Genomic DNA, 20,416 nt, shown 5'->3' with positions numbered 1-20,416 from the left:
ACAAAAGTAAAAGTAAGAAATTCAAGTGTAGATGAGAAAAAAAGTGACACCTATCAGACAGGAAAGGTCATTCTAAAGCTGTAAGATTCCCCAAAAAACTGTTTATTGGATACATCTAGTAGAAATCTGTAGAAAATTCTGATTTAGTTGCTATAACTTGACCTCAAACAGTTGCTTTAAGGTTTTACTTTGACCTTAAATGTGGAAATAAATAAATAAATTGGAATCAGAACTTGTTTTAATGGCCAAGGTTGTGTGTACATCCTAGATGAAACATGATGAGCAACTGTGCAAAGAATTCTGGGCCCAAATATCTTCACATTGTTAAAAGTGACCCACTGTCAGTCAAATCTTGATCTCATCTGCTGTTTCCAGCAGAGGTGCGCCCAGTTATAAGGTCTAGGGGGCAGTTACTGTACACACTAAAAAGTTGTTTATGATTTGAAACCTTAACCGTGACAAATAAAAAAAAAATCTATAAAGGGATTAAAACTTTTATCTCTGGGAATCCATTCAGCCAACCTAATGACAAAAACCCAGGAGCAATTCAACAATAAATAAAACTAAGCCAACATCACATACAGTGACGGTCACCTACAGATCTATATAATATTTCTAATGTTATAAAGTACAATTTCAGTTGTAACGGTTAATTCAACAAGCTCATATGAGATCTTGGGAGTTTAATCCTTAACAGCAGCAATTTAATCTCACCAGTTTCAGATAAAATTTATTTAAAGGTCTTCAGAAGTTTTGGTTAAGAAATTCACTAACAATGGGTCTGAGCAACGTTCAGACAGTGATTTTAGTCTATTTGCCTTTTATAGCATATTTGTGATCAGGGTAAACAAAGTTTTTAAAAGTAATTAATGAGTGGATCAGAGGGGATACAATACATTTTATGTTTTTTGTAATCTACATTAGATAATGAACGGTTTTTAATAAAAAAAAAGAAAAAAAAACGCACGGTAAACCACTTATTATATAATTCTGTCTTTTTTTTATTTTAGAAAAAATAACCAATTAAACATATTATTATCACTGAGCAAATTAAATCAGAAAGCAAAGAACATCCTTAACTTCTGTGCTAACTCTGCTAAAAATCTTGCTAGTTACATTGCTTAAGATCAAAATTGATTATGACTCTAATCCAAACAAACTATGATTAAAATGTTTTTTGTTTTTTGTTATACCATTAATCAAACACGAAAATGTTTATTTAATCTCAGTAAAGGCAGGAAGACAAGGGTTTAAAAAAATTATGAAACAAAAATGGACAATAATAATATTTAGGAAAGTGACAACCATTTCTGTATATATGTGATATTTTCAATAATGGAAAAAAAAAACAGAATGAGCTATAGGTTTACATTCATGATCTTATTATAATTGATCATATTTATATCTCTGTTATTAAATTAGTTAGCAGTTTTTATAAGCTTAGCTTAAAGAAACCTGTTTTATTTTGAAAAACATATATGTTTTAGATAAATTTAATAAACCATTTTTATAGGTAAACCGTCTTATATTCTTGTCTCAAGAATTACATGTTAATTTTTAAATGAGCTGAGTTAAACTATATCAAATTTCTTCTCTTTTCAGTCGGTCCACACACTCATTTCGGACTTCAAAGACCCTCATTCAGCTAAATACAAGGCAGCCCATGTTTTCTTTACGGACTGTGAGTAAACAGAAAATAAACACATTTTAATGTTTGTTTTCAAATCTACTGGCAAAATAGTGTCTTAATATGTTATCTGCATCAAACTCATTGATGGTTATTGTGGAAAGAAGCTAAATTTATATTTAAGGCTCATTTAAATTAGAAATTAATGTCATCCATTGTATAAAAATGTATGTACATTATATGAGGTTTTTTTTTTTATTTAACCATTTGGATTAATACTTTGCTGAAATTAGTGTATACAAGTGGAGTCAGAGGAAATAGTTTTTTTTTGTTTTTCCAGCCTGCCCTGATCCGCTCTTCAATGAGCTGGTTAAGAGCCGGACCTCTAAAGTCACCAAGACTCTGACAGAAATCAACATCGCCTTCTTGCCCTACGAGTCTCAGGTAAACATCCAGCTAAACATCCGACATATCAAAGTAAAGCATGAAGTCGTCTGCATAACAGCTGATTGTAGGTTATCAGGGCTTATACAGGAATGAATAACTCACATTTAAGGCTTTTTAATGCTCTTAGAAATAATTTTAATGCCACCAACAGGTAACCGTCGACAGGCTGCAGCCATGTCCAGAATTCCTTGTTTTCCAGCCACTTTTATTTAAATTTGCGTTTTTCCCCCCATTCTCTAGCTTTTTCTATCGCTTTGCGATCAACCGGAAGCAGTTCCACACAAATATATCGTGATATAATATGTCTGACGAAAATGCTTTTATAAATATTTCTTTTAATAAAGCATTTTAAAAACCACAATAAACACATTTAATGAATTTTAATGCCAATTAAGGCCTTCATTTAAAAAAATAATAATTTAATGACTTTTAATGATTTTTAATGACCCGCGGAAACCCTGGTTATGCATCTTGTGATTTCGGATCTTATCATAATCACAATAATGTAATTGTTTTTTAAAACGGTTCTCTGTTGTAAATGAGACACTAAGTCTCAAGAGATTTTCCTGTCTACATAAGGACTTAAATAAAACTTAAATAAAGATAACTTAGCTGGTTATTAAATACCAAAAAGAATGAACATTTCACTCAAAATTCCCTCATACAATATTGGATGATACTTATAATGCAAACAGGTATTTCAACATAAGTATGCTCCAATAAATATTGTTTTCACTTTGCTGGGGAAACCTTGGACAAAAGAAAGATAGAGAGATTAAAAAAAAATTAAACAGGAGAAGATAAACCCCCACCCCATCACAGAGGAACAAACTACCTCCTATCTTCATCCAGGTGAACAAGACCTCCTTTAACGACCGACCCTTAACAATCATAGACAGCTTTCAGATATTACAGGCTAACAATGGAACCAAACGACCCGTTCGTCGGTTTCAATTTGCATGTTTCCAAGCGATACAAGGCCTTGTCTATATAAAGACTCAACTCACTGCGGATCCAGACATTTGAATTGAGAAAGCTTCCTGGAGAGGAAGTGAAACGTCTTCAAACCTTGGAAATCAAGTCCGGTGGATTGTTTTTTAAACTTTTACGGAAGGAGCAGATAAAGATCAAATGCATACAGAGAAGAGACGACGCCACGAAGGACACGGACAGGAATACTAGCTGTGAGGTTGTTTTTATTTTCTGAGATCGATAGGAACGCAAACACAGGCTCAGGTGGTGGATGCTGAGTCATGATTCACAGTTTACCAGCAGACTGTTCCAGAAAGACACGCATTTGTCACAGTGACTTTTTTCCCTCCCTACTGCCTTCCTACTCCCTCGCTCTGTGTCCTTCTCTAATGTCCCTCCAGCCAGCTTTTTATCCCAGTTATTGGACACTGCTAATACGCTCATCTCTACTTTTGCCACTTTAAATCTTGCTATTTTTGCCTCATCCATCCACCGTTAACTCATTCTCTCCATTCTCTGTAATTCTTGTGACCCACAATGCTTTCCTCCTCTCCTGTCAGCAATGATTAATTCAGAGTCAGTGGTTTACTGCTGGAAGCAAAATGCTCTCTGTCCCGCCTACCTAAAGCAGATTGCATTCATTTTATTGGATGAGGATGGATCTACACAGCAGTTTGTAGCCAATGATTGTTTAGCCAATGCAGGGGACCCTTCTGCAGAACAGACATGGTCATGTGATTGTGAACAGATGGGGTGGGAGGAAGGAGAGGAACCAACTAGAGGTGGATGATAGAAAAGGTGACATACAGAGTAGAGCGAAAAAGAGCAAAAAATCAGATGTGAAAAGAAAACGCTCTGTTTTGAGAAAATGAAATGCAATAGGTTATGTTAAAGGAGCAAAAAAAAAAAAAAAAAAAAAAGCTAAAATGTCAAGATAAAAGCCTGAAATGCATTATGATATTGTCTGTGCAGGTGTACTCTCTGGACAACCCAGATGCCTTCCACAGTTTCTACAGCCCTCACAAGGCCCAGCTGAAGAACCCAGTAATGGAGAGGCTGGCCGAACAGCTGGCCACGCTCTGCGCCACCCTGAAGGAGTACCCGGCTGTCAGATACCGAGGGTGATTTGCCCTTTATAGGTCAAATTCAGGAAACATACATCGTCGCGCTATGGACACTACTGTCTCACATAGACAGGAGCTTATAAACACATAGCTCACTGTATTTTGTTCCCTATAAAAGGAGGCACTCTGTTTACTGTTTGAAACAATTTAAAAAATGCTTTGAAATCTTTGATCCTGCTTATCTGAACAAATACTGGAATTATACAGCCGGATTAACAGTCGGGGAGAAAAACAGCATATCTTTATAAAGTCTAATGTGCATATGTAGCACACAGCATATGCAAAACAGAGAAATACATAAATTTCTTTCCACTGCGTAATACTTTAATTGATTCATCCATCCGTTTGCGCTCTCCTAGGGAGTACAAGGACAATGCCACCCTTGCCCAGCTGGTTCAGGACAAACTGGACGCCTATAAGGCTGATGACCCCACCATGGGAGAGGTGAGCCTAAGCAACTTAAACAAACATCCCTTTAAAGGTGACATTATGTAATTAATGGGTGTGAGTTTATATCTTTTTGCAGGGTCCTGATAAGGCCCGCTCACAGCTGATCATCCTGGACCGAGGTTTCGACCCGGTGTCCCCCGTCCTACACGAGCTCACCTTCCAGGCCATGGGCTACGACCTGCTGCCCATCGAAAACGACGTCTACAAGTGAGGGAAAAAAACAGCAGGAATGCAAACAATAAAAAGCGTAATTAGGGCCAAATTGGAGGCTTAAAATTTCTTGGGCTGTCTCATCCTCCCGCAGATATGAGACCAGTGGTATCGGAGACTCACGCGTCAAGGAGGTTCTTCTGCATGAAGACGATGACCTGTGGGTGAGCCTGAGACACAAACACATAGCCGAGGTGTCCCAGTAAGTACTTTTCTTTATCAAGCTCTCGTTTACAAAAAAATCCAAACTTGTGGGGTTATTTTAATGGCATTTATTTTCTTTGTGCTATGAAATTAGGGAAGTCACACGTCAGCTAAAGGACTTTTCTGCCAGCAAGAGGATGAACACTGGTGAGAAGGTAAGGACAGAAATAAACAAGGGCTTATAGAAAAATACTGTAGGATAAAATAAACTACAATACTTTATATTTCATGGGTATAAGGATAAGAGTATTCCTACAGGATTTTTTTGCACAAGTCTTTTTTTGTAATCACAAGTAGAGGAAATACCAGCTGACAGGTGGGCAGGGGATGCATTTCACCTTTGTTTTCTATTTCCCAAGACTCTCTTCCTCCTCAAAAGAAGAAGCAAAGGCCTCTGATTCGTTATCAGGGAAAATTATTGTTTCTTATTGAGCTACAGTAATGACAGAGTAGTTAACTTAACCAACGCTTAATGCCAGTACCTTTTTAACAGCTGTAAGATAGATGGCTCCTAATTATTCACCTCTAAAAGACAATCAGAATTTGAACATCAATGCTGCCAAAAAATAGTCTAGTCTGCCTAAAAAAACACTTTCTATTTCTAATGGAAGGCATGCGACCAGGACCACATCGGTCGGTGTTTGTAGAAAGGCTGGACAAAGATGGCATTGTTATAATTAGAGTTTATTAAGTTGATCAAAGCTGCAAGCTGAGTGAAAAAAGTTAACATGCCATCTAATACAACATTTTTTATTCTTTAACTTTGTTTATTGAGTTTTATGTTTTTTTTCCAAAACCAGACACAGGTTTACAAACCCACCCAAAATAGAGTCCCAACCTCTAGATAATAATAAAATAAAATAATGACAAAAATAAGCATACAAAAAAAGAAAAGAAAATAAATACAGAGGGAAAAATATTGCTGAGTAGATAAAAGACACTGTATGCTAAGGTTGTTTTATAGACACACACACATACATGTACACTATATTGCCAAAAGTATTTGCTCACCCATCCAAATTATTGGAATCAGGTGTTCCAATCACTTCCATGGCCACAGGTGTATAAATTCAAGCACCTAGGCATGCAGACTGTTTTTACAAACATTTGTGAAAGAATGGGTCGCTCTCAGGAGCTCAGTGAATTCCAGCGTGGAACTGTGATAGGATGCCACCTGTGCAACAAATCCAGTCGTGAAATTTCCTCGCTCCTAAATATTCCACAGTCAACTGTCAGCTGTATTATAAGAAAATGGAAGTGTTTGGGAACGACAGCAACTCAGCCACGAAGTGGTAGGCCACGTAAACTGACGGAGCGGGGTCAGCGGATGCTGACGCGCATAGTGCGAAGAGGTCGCCAACTTTCTGCAGAGTCAATCACTACAGACCTCCAAACTTCATGTGGCCTTCAGATTAGCTCAAGAACAGTGCGCAGAGAGCTTCATGGAATGGGTTTCCATGGTCGAGCAGCTGCATCCAAGCCATACATCACCAAGTGCAATGCAAAGCGTCGGATGCGGTGGTGTAAAGCACGCCGCCACTGGACTCTAGAGCAGTGGAGACGCGTTCTCTGGAGTGACGAATCGCGCTTCTCCATCTGGCAATCTGATGGACGGGTCTGGGTTTGGCGGTTGCCAGGAGAACGGTACTTGTCTGACTGCATTGTGCCAAGTGTAAAGTTTGGTGGAGGGGGGATTATGGTGTGAGGTTGTTTTTCAGGAGCTGGGCTTGGCCCCTTAGTTCCAGTGAAAGGAACTCTGAATGCTTCAGCATACCAAGACATTTTGGACAATTCCATGCTCCCAACTTTGTGGGAACAGTTTGGAGCTGGCCCCTTCCTCTTCCAACATGACTGTGCACCAGTGCACAAAGCAAGGTCCATAAAGACATGGATGACAGAGTCTGGTGTGGATGAACTTGACTGGCCTGCACAGAGTCCTGACCTCAACCCGATAGAACACCTTTGGGATGAATTAGAGCGGAGACTGAGAGCCAGGCCTTCTCGTCCAACATCAGTGTGCGACCTCACAAATGCGCTTCTGGAAGAATGGTCAAAAATTCCCATAAACACACTCCTAAACCTTGTGGACAGCCTTCCCAGAAGAGTTGAAGCTGTTCTAGCTGCAAAGGGTGGACCGACGTCATATTGAACCCTATGGATTAGGAACGGGATGTCACTTAAGCTCATATGTGAGTCAAGGCAGGTGAGCAAATACTTTTGGCAATATAGTGTATGTATATACATATTATATAACATCTTTTCTACATACCTGAAAAAAGGGTTGCCACACCTTATAAAATTGAACATCTAAGTGTATTTTTCCCATTCTCAAATTAAAAGGAGAGTTTCTGATCCATAGGATGTTCAGTATGAAGTCTAAAATACAGTTGAATTCATATTTTTGCTGGTTATCGGTTAATTTTTAAGTTGTTTTTATTCTTTGTTGTTATGAATGTTTTATAATAATAATAAAATATATTTTTGTTTTAACAGACCACGATGAGGGATTTGTCCCAGATGCTGAAGAAGATGCCACAGTACCAGAAGGAGCTCAGCAAGGTGTGTGCATGTGAGCATAGTTGAAGTTTCTTCCTTAGGGTAAAAAGCAGATATTCAGTCTTTTGTTTTGTCTTTTTCAGTACTCCACTCACCTGCAGCTTGCTGAGGACTGCATGAAGCACTACCAGGGAACAGTGGACAAGCTGTGCCGCGTGGAACAGGTGAGGGAAGACCGCCTAAGAAAATAAGAGAACAAGTGTTGAGGGGAACCAATGTCATGAAAAGCAATACGAAAGCTGAGTTTGTTGCTGTAGGATTTGGCTATGGGCACCGATGCTGAAGGGGAGAAGATCAAAGACCCAATGAGGGCCATCGTTCCCATTCTGCTGGATGCCAACGTCAGCACATATGATAAGATCCGTATCATCCTGCTGTACATCTTCCTCAAGAACGGTAAGAAAATTGCTAACACAAGCAAATTAAGCTGCACAGGTGCAATAAATCTCTCATGTTTTTACTTTTAAATGTCATTGAAATTGAACTGCATTTCTGTCTGGGCTTTGACTAGGCCGGAGACATGATTATTGTTTTATCTTAATTGGGTAAACTGTGGGCAAACTTCCATCTCAGTCTCAAATCTGAACTTGTTCTCCATAACTTCTGGAAAAAAAAAAAAAAAACTCAGCATGCTGCTGCCACTACTGTGTTTCACTGCAGTGGAATCCTAGCTACCTTCTATAAAGAGCATTTTCAATAAAGGCTAATAAAGTTAGTTTGGGTTTGATATGACCAGAGCTCCTTCTATCACATGTTTATTTTGATCAACAACATGGAAGTCCTGCCAGTTGTTGGTGTGGTGGTGATGGGTTCTTGCGGAGTTAATGAAAATCCAAAGTTAACAGAAGCAAAGTCCAAAAACAAAATACAGAAAACCAAAAAACCAGGGTACACCAGAGAGAAACAACACATGGGGAGCTGGTGTAGAATCTCAGTCAGCCAGGTCATTGTCATTCCAAAAAGAGAAAGTAAAAAAAAATCCCCTGACGAAATATGGAGTGGTGTATGCAGTTAATTGCAGTGAGGAATGCTCTGATCTTTATATTGGAGAAACCAAACAACCTCTCTGCAGACGCATGGCCCAACACAGAAGAGCGACCTCCTCTGGACAAGACTCTGCGGTACATCTACACCTTATGGACAAAGGACATTCTTTGGAGGACCAGAATGTTCACAGAATGTTGGACAAAGAAAATAGGTGGTTTGAGAGGGGTGTGAAGGAAGCCATCTATGTTAGGAAGAAAAACAACCTTAAACAGAGGGGATGGACTCAGCTTTCAAACATCTATAGACTTGATTCCTTCCCGCTGTCATCGCAACCCCAATCCCTGTACAGGAGAGCAGGCCAAAAATTCCCTTTAACGACCCCCCTTTCAAGGCAAGGCAAATTTATTTGTATAGCACAATTCAGTACAAAGACAATGCAAAGTGCTTTACATGATTAAAATACAGGAAGATAAAACAGAATCAAAGCAAGTAGGAAAAAAATAAAAAATAAATAAAATAAAATAAAAAAATGCAGAAACAAAAAAGAATATTAAAAACAGCTGGGTTAGCATTTGATCAAAAATTTCTCCTTGGGCAGTTGACAATTCCCCAGAACCTTGCCTTTTGTTCTACTACCATAGAACTGCAAAACCTTTCCCATTATCTACAGGTAATTTAACTCTGCCCGATATGCAATTTAACTCTGCTCGATACACACCAATCCTATGGTGCCGACCTGGATAACTGGGGGGGATCCCACTCTAGATTACCAACGTCTCAGTAAAATTAAGTACCTTCTGGTGGCACCTACAACCTTCCTCTCACTCTTAGAGAGAGCCTCACGTTCCTATGCGAGGTCTTTTTGTTCACAGGTGGAAAAAAAAAAAAAAAACAGAGACTAAGAGGGGTATGGGGCTTTGCAGGCTAACAAAAGAAGCCAAACGGGCCCCAATTCCAAAGGAATGGACCCGTTCATCCGTTCCAATTTGCGTGTTTTCAAAACAAAAACAAGGTTTTAATGGGCTACTGTATAAAACCTCGAACTCATGGCTATTTCTGACATTTTGAATTGAAAAAGCTTCCTGGATGGGAAGCAAAACATCTTCAAACCTGGAAACACAGTCCAGTGGATTCTTTTTAATTTTCTTTTCTTTTGGAACACATGGAGAGCAAAACAATGAAGAAAAACCAGCACTGATGGACTGCAGAGGAGGATAATATATTGGAGACAAAACCAGGAGTGGAGTAATCAGTTAATTGGGAGCAGGTGTGGACAGAAGCAGCTAGAAAGGAGCCGAGGGGGAAAGAAACTGGCACAGGGGTCAATAGAGAATAACACAAAAACACAACACTGCCAGAAAAAAAATACAAAGACACAAAATTACAGTGAAACTAAGAAGAAACCTAAAAAAGGGCAGAACCCTGACAGTTGGATGCACAACTAATATTTTATTTTGTGCAGCACTTTGGTCAGTGTTTGATTAACAAATACAATTGGATTGGACTGTGAGGGAACCATATTTTTTGTATGTCATCACTTTAGCGTACCTTTTTTCCTGCTTAACTGTGCTTTAAATTTATCCTGAACAAGTTCCTCCAAAACCTACAGTACACAGCTTTCACACAACACCTGCATTTACACTGAGATTAAGTAACATGAAGAGGTGACTTTAAGGGTTGTTAGCTGCTCTAGATTTTAGAAATAAAAATAGAAATAAAAAAAAAATCATGTATTATTTTGGTTCAGCATTAAAGCTATACAATACTTGTTTGTTGGTTTGTAAAAATAAAAACCTCACTAAAAGACGTTGAGCAGTGCTTATATAAAATAACAGTGTGCATAACGTATAATGATTTTAAGTTATCAGTGCTGGTTTATTTTATTTTAGTTAAAAAAAAGCAGGAACTAATCTTATATCCTTAAGTCAAGCCTTTAAAAAGGAACCAAGAGATATTTTCATCTTAATGAAACTGGAAAAAAAGATTTAGAGAGGGTGATGAAATGTTATTTTAAAACCTCGTCTTCAAATGTAATATATTTTCACCCCAGTAGAGCTGAATATATTAAATGCAAACATTCAAATTGTTGCTTTATTAGGTTTGATCTGTGTATGTGTTTCTTCAGGTATTACAGAGGAGAACCTGAACAAGCTGATCCAACATGCTCAGATTCCCCCTGAGGACAGTGAGATCATCACCAACATGGCTCACCTGGGGGTCCCCATCGTCACAGATGTATGCTACTTTATTTTTCCTTCTTACTTTTTTTTTTCCATGCTACTTTTCCAGATATATCTGGTATAGTTTTCTTGATTCTTTCACCTTTTTGTTTCTCAGTCCACCCTTCGCAGAGGAAAGAAGATGGACAGGAAGGAGCGTGTGAGTGAGCAGACCTATCAGCTTTCTCGCTGGACTCCCCTGATCAAGGACATCATGGAGGTACGGTACAGCTACCAGGCTTCTGCGTTCACTGTTCTTGACTTTCATCAATACGCACTTCATAGATTTTTTACATACTTTCTGAGATCCAAAAGCAGATTTAACATATTGGATTTTATTTGTAAATAATTAACTCCACCAAGGACATTATGTTTCTAGGAGAGTCTGTGGGCCTGTCCGTCTGTGTACAGGATAACTTGAAAAGTTATTAACGGATTTCAATGATACTTTTACCAAAGGTGCACCTCAGTCCAAGGAACAATCCTTTAAAATTTGGTGATGATCCAGAACACCATCTGGATCCAGGATTTTTTTTACAGTTGCTGTGAATACAGGTATTTACTTAAAGGCATAGTGGAGGATTTTCTTTTTCCTGGTGGATCATCAAAATAAGTGGTCCTCCTAATTGTCAATCATTCTGGTGATATGTTTACGTAAGGCCGTCCTACATGCTTGTCCCCATTTTCACTTACCAGTAGTGAGTCTCACATGGTGGAAAATTTGCTAATCTTTTTTTGGAAAGTAAGCTTGTATGAGCAATGCAAACAACAACATTTAAACAGAGCGTGCATGAGGAGAAAAGGGCTCGTGCACGCTCTCGGACGCATTTAATAGGCGTTCCTTCTCGGTAGTGGGTACAGGGTTGTGCATGTGCATTTTTTTTAAGTGGAGAGGGCGGGTCTTTTAAAAAAAATTCAGAAAATCCTCTACTGTACCTTTAAGGTGGAAGTCACAATATGTTTTGGAGAAATTAGCAACTTGGCAGAGGTCTGAGCTCTCCAAGTGCTTTTCTAGTTTCCTATTACTTTTATTCTCTTTATAAAGTAGCATTTTGGATGACTAGCTTTTAAAAGCAATATAATAGCAAAGTGATATTCAAATTCTAATACCTTTATGTTCCAATTAGTGCTTTAAACTTGCGTGCTTGGTTTTGGGTCTCAACGAATTCCTGTTTCATACAAACACATCACATCACATCCCTCGCAACTTTTACCTCGTAAACAAACTATTTAAAGTCAGTATTCCTAAGTCTTCCTAAGTATTCCTAAGTATATATATATATATATAAGAAATGTTAATTTAACGTACAAAACTTATATAAAAAAACCTAAAAAAAAAAAAAGAAAAATTCAGCTGTTATCCTAACAAAATTGTTATTATTCGGTTTTTTTCTAAGATTTAGAAAAAATGTTAATCGGCCATCAGCTAATTAAGCTACCTAGTTGAACCTAAACATTTTTTGCTTTGAATAGCTTTGAGCGTTTGATGCATCGTTTTTGAAATAACTGTTTTGTTGTTGTGCTTCCCTGTAGGACGCCATCGATGATAAACTGGACACTAAACACTACCCTTACATCTCCACCCGCTCCTCTGCTTCCTTCAGCACCACTGCAGTCAGGTACAGATGGAGATGCATAGACAAACATTAAGGGTTTGGATCTGATAAATGTATGCTCCTCAGAGAAGCTTTCTGATGATTGCCATGAAGGTGATCTATAAATGAGTCACTTTCTGACTTTCTGTTTAGCAGATAAAACTATAATAAACAAACAGATACGACCAATTCCTAAAAAGTGTGTTTTAAAGCGAAATATGTATATATTTTATTCTCTTGAACGCATGAATGTGACAAGCTAGCAAGAAAGAATAATTGGTCCCAAAGAAGCATTAATTATCAGACATCAATTCAGCTAGAGTAAGGAAGACTGCTCTAATCAATATGAGATTCATTGTTTTGATGCGACAGAGAATGTTAAAAAAAAAAAAATTAATTTAAAAAAAGCTTAAGAACATTTGTCAATCTTTCTATTAGGTCCTAATGATATGAAGGGCCAGAACCCCAAAGCTCTATCTCAGACTCTATGAAATATGACAGCAAAATATTTTCTACTTTCTACACAGAGCTTTAGCGGTACTAAGAATTACCGTTGACTTATTTTCTGTTTTATATGATGGGCAGAGTTCTTGGTAACAAGTTTAGAAGAAGATACAGTAGTTAAAAGGCTTTTGATTGGTGGTCACACAGCAACAAAAAGGATTGTGTTAATATTTAAAGGGTGAATACTGTTTTTTTTTATTGTGGCAGTGCTCGATACGGACACTGGCACAAGAACAAGACACCTGGAGAGTACCGCACTGGTCCGCGAGTTATGGTCTTCATCATTGGAGGCGTGTCTTTCAGCGAGATGCGTTGTGCCTATGAGGTCACACAGGCCAACGGGAAGTGGGAAGCTGTCATTGGTGAGTAGAGCAACATTGGATCTTTGCTCGAGCTCGAACAAATATCACACTCAGCTTTAAAAAAAACAGAGTCACTGTGTTTCTGAGAGGTTATGTTTTGGCAGAGAAGTCTTAAAACTAAGTAATTAAAAAAAATACTTTAAAAAAGATCCTGTGAGGTACAAAGAAATAAGAATCTGGCCTACAGGTTTTCTGAGACATGAACCAGAAGAAAGCTTAAATTGGGCAAAGCCAGTCACATCATGTTAGAGTGAGCTTCATTGAAATGAAAGCTAGATATATGTATTTTAGAAATATAAGCAATATTATTTTCTTTTTCCCTCTATGAAAACAAAATTAAAATACATTTTTTGGGTAATTGTGTGACGGTGTCCTCTATCTGAAATCATAAGTTAGAATTGCTCAGTAGGAGCAATAATCAGCAACAACTTATTGACCCCACATGCAAGCGATGATGGTAGTTTCAGTTATAAACCAGGGTTTATATTTGTTTGTTGATGTTTCAGTTAATCTGTGTCTTAAGCTGGTTAAGATGGCAAGATTTTAAAATTGTCTGGTGTTTTTTAAAACTTAGAATAGACCATGAACATGATAGTAAAATAAATAGGGGATAGAACGGTTTTCGTTTACTGTCAGCGTGTTCTCTCCAGCAACAAAACGATCACATCAGACTGCATACAAGTCAATTTCATGTAGCTGTCAGGCGGGATATCTGACCACACCTCTACAGATACATATGTTCATGCAGGGTTCCTACAGCATAAGGCAAGTTAAATTCAAGACTTTTTAAGACTTTTTAACTTGAATTAAAATTTAAGACCAAATTCACAAGAAACACAAGAAAAATCCGCTTGCGACAACTTAACCCAAAGGTTTATTTGAACATAAACCACTGCACTAATGTTTCAAATTTTGAAAAGCTTCCCATACATGAAGAAAGCTAAAAACAAACAAATGACAGATATATTTTAACAATTATTTAACTGAATTCACAAACTTTGTTTTAGCAGGGAACAAAACAAATCAGTTTTAAAGCCACAACATAACCAGTGCTAAGTCTTTTTTGCAGCTATTTTTCTTTGTCTTGTTTTCTTAGTATGTTTGATTTGGTGATAAGTGGAGGCGTTGCAGAGACAAGAGACGTCGATTTTGACGCTTTGTTTTTGGCGCTTCGCATGTGTGACTCCACTGCCTTAATTCCCATCCTTCCGAGCTTGAATGACTTCTTGCACAAAATCCACTGAGCCTCATGTATGTTCCCTGGTTTTAGCCATGGAGAAAACTCTTGGCTGGAGCCAATTTTCGTTACATTTCCACTTGCTCATATTTTCCTGACAAAAAGTAAATGGCGCATCTCCCAAATGTCCCGGCCGCAACAACGCTCTTATTGGTTCCGCTATCGGGACGAAACCAATAATGGCGAGCCGTTTTTTTTTTTTTTATAAAAAAAAAAAGGTCAATTTTAACGTTGGATTTAGATTACAAAACTAAATCATAATAAAAATAATCCAATTTATGATGCTTTAAAAATTAAGACCTACGAAAGACAGATTTAATACATTTTAATACCAATTAAGGCCTTAGTTATATTTTGAAGAATTCAATGCCTTTTAAGACTTTTTAAAGACCCGCGGGAACCCTGTCATGAATATGATTTCAAGTTTGTACAGTTCAGGGAAGAAATCAGTACGATTATCTTGCCTTGTGAATCCCCCACACCATAGATAATGCTGCACAGGAACTTTTAAAAAATGTTTTGTGTTTCTACAAAGATGCATTATAGTTATTTAAGTTTTTATTATTTGCCAATTTATAGCCGGTGAAGCTCTCATTTAGACATGTAGCTCTAATTAACATCTATACTATACATATATATAAAATCTATCAAAGAACAAATTAATTGACTTAATTGAAATATTCTAATGTAACCAGGAAATTAGATCGATATCTGGCTAAACATAGATCGGGTTATTTTCTTTTTTTTAACATTATATTAAAGCTTTTTAATTTAGATTACCACAAAATAACAGCTGATACACTTTCCAGCAATCCCTCATCCTCAGCAGATAGAGGGATTGCTGCAACAATGGTGACAGTATGGCAAATACCGACAAAGTATTGTTGTTAAACAGTACTTTATTGGACAATACAGTCTGTCTGTATGATTTAGGTGCTAAACACAGTGATTTTAGGTTTCCTTTTTTCTTTGCATGAAAGCAAAGAAACAGTCCTTATTTTTCTTAACTTTTCCATGAAAAATAAATTCCGAAATTCTTTCCTGTTAGTCTGTATATAATAACTGCTGTGACAGAGTTTATGTCAAAGACTTGACATGAAGAGGTGCTCCCATTCAGTTAAGTAAAAAGTGACAATGTTATAAAAAATATTTATGTGGCAGACTCCTTGGTTTGTATTTAAAAAAGTTTGAGGGTGTCTTGCAAAATTATTTATAATCTCTGAATCTTTTCTCACATTACAACCACATATTTCAACTGATTTTAATAGGACTTATTTCAACAGAGCAACACAAAGTTATTAAGTAGTAGAAAATCTACATATTTAGTCTGATTCTACTAAATAGTAAAAGTTACTCACTATAAAAACGTTTCTCACTATAAATACAGCTTTTCTTAAAGGTTTTTTTTTTTTTTTTTTTTTTAAGAGAACATTAGATAGCCAGCATCTTAAGAGAGGTCATGGAGAAAGATGAGGAGACATGAGAAGGGAGTGGAGGTTCACTATCTTGCAGGACAAAATACAGCGGAGGTTTTTGTGTTCTTTAGCCCTAAATATATTAAAGTATCTGTATCAGATTTTAACATCAAGACAGGCACCCTCTAATGTAGCTCAACTATTTTATTTGGTTTGTCTCGTTATGTGCAAAATTGCAAGACTACTCAAAAGGTTTAGTTAGGACAATCGATGTTACGCTTTCAATATTTGTTAAAATCTTGTGTAAATTCCCTTTTACTTTTACATAATGAGCAGCTTTGTGTTAGTCTATCTGAAATATTGTCAATACTTTGGAGTCTGTGGTTGTGACGGTGCAAAATGGGGAAAGCTCAAGACGTATGAATATTTCTGCAAGGTACTGTACTGTGTTCCATACAAAATGGTCCTTTATGTCCTAAAGCTTTACGTTCCAGTGTTTTATTGTTTCCTGTTGCTCTGCTTTAGCTGTTGTCTTTCAAACAATGTTCTGTTTAAATTGCAGCCAAGCCTTGTCTTCTTCTCTCTTACTTTTTTGGCGTGTTTGTCCCGCATTGTGAGTGCATATCTGTCGTTGGATGAGTGTGTCTTTGTGTGTTTGCTCGTTACCACCCTTGTCTTGTTTTTTTTTTGAAAGAGTGAGGTAGGTTGGGGGTCTGGGAGGGGCGTGGCACGTGCTGTGAGACGAGTGGTGAAGCCGCCTCTGTTCCTTCACAGGTTCCACCCACTTGCTCACCCCAACCAAATTCTTATCGGACCTGCAGCACCCCGACTTCCGAGAGTCCACTAGGGTGTCCTTTGAGGACGCACAGCCCTCAGACGAGTGAGGCAGAGACAGATTGGGAGGGAGGGAGACAGAAATCACACAGAACAAAGTAAAGGCAGCCGCTCAGAGAAGCCCTTTCTGAATACTTACAGCACAAAGGGCTTCCTTTTGGTTCCTCCCTCTTCTTTAAACACTCAGAACTGTTTTATGTTTCCTCACCCTCCTCTTCCTCCTCCTCCCTGTGTCCCACTGGGATGGTCATTCCTGATCACTCCTCATTGCATGGTCTGCTCCCACAGAATCTTCTCCCTGTATTACAACCACTAAAAATCCTTCAAAAGATCCATATATTTAGTTTAAATTACCAACTCTCGAAGATAGCAGTGAGGGAATCAAATTGTGAACAATCACTGGAAGCAAAGTGGAAGCTTTAGAAAAATAGTTCAAACTTTTTTTTTTTTAGGGATCTCCAGATATATTTGATAAAAGTTTGCCACATTAGCAGAACTCATACATTTGTGGTAATCTTTGCCAATCAGCAGCCATGCTCTGAGGATGTCGTGGCTCCATCCCTGCTGCCTTCTCTCCTCATCTCAAATGGGTGGATTAAATCACTCTGATTTATGACGGCCACCCATAAGTCCTTTCAGACCGTCTCTCACTCATTCACGTTTTAATCTACTCAAACATCTTCACTGCAGAGTTCTGACAGTCACAGGTTTTTTTAAGGGAAGATACTTGATTTTTTTAAATAAAGAAAAGTGTTTTTATTTTTATTCCTGTGTAAAAACAGCGTCCTCTCAGCTCACCATCACATGCTCATAACGTTTCTACAGATGAGCTTAACTTAAGAAAAGAAAAAACAGACTTCACTGTAATCTTCTAAAATGATCTTGATCAATAGATGTTGCCTTTTGAATGGCTGCTCTAATATTTAATTGACTCATAAATTGTTCAAAGAGAAAACTGAGCAAAGAGAACTTTCTATGGTTAAGAAAAGCAGAGTGCAATTTTTTTTCATTAGTTGTTCCTAAAACAGCTCTATGCTGGAAAGAAAGGGCTAAACAAAGAAACACTGAACAAAACTAGTTTTCAGTGCAAAGGAAAACAAAAACTACACTTTGATCAGGTGTTGCCTTCAGTGGTTTTACTGGGAAAAACAAAACTCCTAAGCATGAAAGAACTAAAACAAGATTACTTTCCAAATTCAAAGGGTACATGTTAGCGGTTGGAGCAGAGAAGCACTGAGCCAGGTGTACTTTTAAGTATTACATATAGTAAAAAACAGTGATATCATCCACAGTAGCTAATTCCATGATTTCTGTACAGCTATCAAAGAATAATTGGGCCAGGTAAAGCATAAATAAGGATCGCGGAGGTGGCTTAACTAAGTGAATTCCAAAAAAGTAAAAAAAAAAAACAAAAACAAAAAAACACTGGACTTTGTTTCAAGTTTGGAGACGTTTTGCTTCCCATCTTGGAAGCTTTCTCAATTCACAATGTCTGGAGTAGCATTTGAGTTCCAGACTTATAGAGAGGCCTAAACAAAAGCCTTGTTATGGTTTAGGGAACATACAAATTAAAACGAAAAAACAGCTCCACCCCTCGGTAATGGAGAATCATTGAGGTCGTTGTTAGCCTGGAATACCCGATACTGGTCCATGCCTTTGAAAGGGGAGGGTCATTGTTGGCCTGGCTGACCAGGCCAACAATGTTTTGGTCCCCTGCATAGTGATGCGGGTTGAGCTGATAGCGAGAAGGAATCAACTCTATCGCTGTGTTATAGGTTTTTGGGAGCTAGAACCTGAGACCACCCTCTCTGTTTAAGGTTGGTTTTGCTCTCTTAACGTAAAAGGCCTCCTTCCCGCTATGATCTACACCCCCATCTCACCTGGTCAGCCAGGTCAACAATGACCCTAATAACTCCCCTTTTCAGAGGCATGGGCCAGTAACGGGTTTAGCAGGCCAACAACGACTCCCCATTACCAAGGGGTGGACCCATTTTTTCAGTTCAGTTGGCATGTTTTCTAAGCCAGCGGTCCCCAACCTTTTTTGCACCACGGACCGCTATATGTCAGACGATATTTTCACGGACCGGCCGAGGGGGTGGGGGGGGTAAATACGATCAAGTAAAATGATACGACTGGCATAAAATCAAATACAAACAGCATAAAAATAAAACAACAAACCGGTACCATCTAGGCGTAATCGGAGACAATGACACACAAAGTGTGCTCCTGATGTCCAGTCTGCTCCGTAGCTTTGTTTTGGTCGCTGTAACTGCAGAAAATCCCGCTTCACAAAGACAGGATGTTATAGATAGGATGAGTCTTGACCTGAATTAACCTGTGTCAAGAGGCACAGATGCACCGACTGATGTAATTGGGAGAGAATACCGCAATTTTTTTATATTTTTCAAAATAAAACATCACTCAGACTCTGATCGTCAATAAATTACATCTATATATATACTTTTTTCTGTGCGGCCCGGTACCAAATGACTAACGGACCGGTACTGGTCCACGGCCCGGTGGTTGGGGACCGCTGTTCTAAGCCATAACAAGGATTTTGTTTGGGTCACTCTATAAACCTGGAACTCAAACGCTACTCCAGACATTTTGAATTGAGAAAGCTTCCTGGATGCGAAGTGAAACGTCTTCAGACTTGGAAAATAAAGTCCAGTAGTTTGTTTTTTTTTTTATTTTTTGGAATGACTATGACCTGGAATCTGAATCATCATGAGCATTCACTGAGGCAAAAAGTGCGGCTATACACAGGGCGGCTGAAATGGGGATATTTTCTATAGGAAATAAGATTGCCTGATGGCAGTATCATTGACAGGTCTCACAAAGGCTTCATCTACGAAGTAAACGCAGCTAAAACAACAAATATAGACATAGCTGAACACAGAGGCAGGAGACAATTTCAAAGTAAAACCGCAGTAAAAAATAAGATCCAATGACCATGGAAAAGATTGCAATAACAAATTACAAGAAAGTCTGTTTCTCTTAAAGGAAAACAAAAGTGGGTTTAACTGAAATGCTTTCTGCAGGACTACACATAAACACACTTAAAGTCTAAAGGTAGTACATTGCAACCTAAGAGCATTTATCTCATGTATGACTAACCTGTTAAACAGTAAGGTACAGAAATTAGAAATCATCTTTCACAGCAAGCTGTATGGTCTGCTCCTCTGCATACTGCTGCATTCCCGAGCAAAAAGACCATCGCTAACTAAAACTGATTACCGTTTAAGCTTTGTTGTTTTGGTTTTCTACACATTTAGTGAACTTGTGTAGTTGGAAATCAAAGTCCGAGCTGTGTTTCTGGGGCAGGAACAAAGGCCCACAAAGCTGTTTGTTTTTATGAGCCTGTCCACTAATGTGCGTTCCTCAATCCAGATATTTTAACTTGACAGGGGTTTCTGTCTTTCACTTCTAAATGATGCTCCAAATTCTTTGAGGTGAAGAAAATAAACTCATGTAATAATAAAAACACACAGCTTTGCCAAAGAAACAAGCCTTTGTAAGTCCAACTCCGTTAATAAGTTTGAACAGGTGTGGGGAGTAAATCAAAGTGTCTGCTTGTCTCTTTTATCATCAGTTTAGGCTGATTCTAAATCTTGTAAGGTGGTGGAGCACAAACCGTTTGCTTTACTCCTGTAAACACCTTTCAAGTTGTACA

The 20,416-nt window shown here is 38.1% G+C and overlaps 1 protein-coding gene across 2 annotated transcripts in view; it reads left to right on the top strand.

Annotated features, from left to right (window-relative positions):
• stxbp1a (syntaxin binding protein 1a) overlaps positions 1–20,416 on the top strand; it is a 48,697-nt gene that overhangs the window by 24,096 nt on the left and 4,185 nt on the right. The window contains exons 5-19 of one of the 2 annotated variants that reach the window (XM_038268264.1): positions 1,603–1,681; positions 1,968–2,071; positions 4,019–4,167; positions 4,530–4,614; positions 4,697–4,827; positions 4,925–5,032; positions 5,129–5,189; positions 7,528–7,593; positions 7,674–7,754; positions 7,848–7,986; positions 10,703–10,812; positions 10,915–11,016; positions 12,330–12,415; positions 13,103–13,257; positions 16,684–16,841. In XM_038268264.1, coding sequence (XP_038124192.1) covers positions 1,603–1,681; positions 1,968–2,071; positions 4,019–4,167; positions 4,530–4,614; positions 4,697–4,827; positions 4,925–5,032; positions 5,129–5,189; positions 7,528–7,593; positions 7,674–7,754; positions 7,848–7,986; positions 10,703–10,812; positions 10,915–11,016; positions 12,330–12,415; positions 13,103–13,257; positions 16,684–16,793 — 1,566 coding nt within the window. In that variant the 3' untranslated portion in view covers positions 16,794–16,841. The remainder of the gene's footprint in view (positions 1–1,602; positions 1,682–1,967; positions 2,072–4,018; positions 4,168–4,529; positions 4,615–4,696; positions 4,828–4,924; positions 5,033–5,128; positions 5,190–7,527; positions 7,594–7,673; positions 7,755–7,847; positions 7,987–10,702; positions 10,813–10,914; positions 11,017–12,329; positions 12,416–13,102; positions 13,258–16,683; positions 16,842–20,416) is intronic. The other variant, XM_038268265.1, reaches the window with a different exon arrangement.

Source organism: Cyprinodon tularosa, unplaced genomic scaffold, assembly GCF_016077235.1.
Source record: "Cyprinodon tularosa strain WSP-4 unplaced genomic scaffold, ASM1607723v1 ctg7, whole genome shotgun sequence".
Taxonomy (NCBI): Eukaryota; Metazoa; Chordata; class Actinopteri; order Cyprinodontiformes; family Cyprinodontidae; genus Cyprinodon; species Cyprinodon tularosa.
This window is presented reverse-complemented; position numbering and strand designations above follow the sequence as displayed.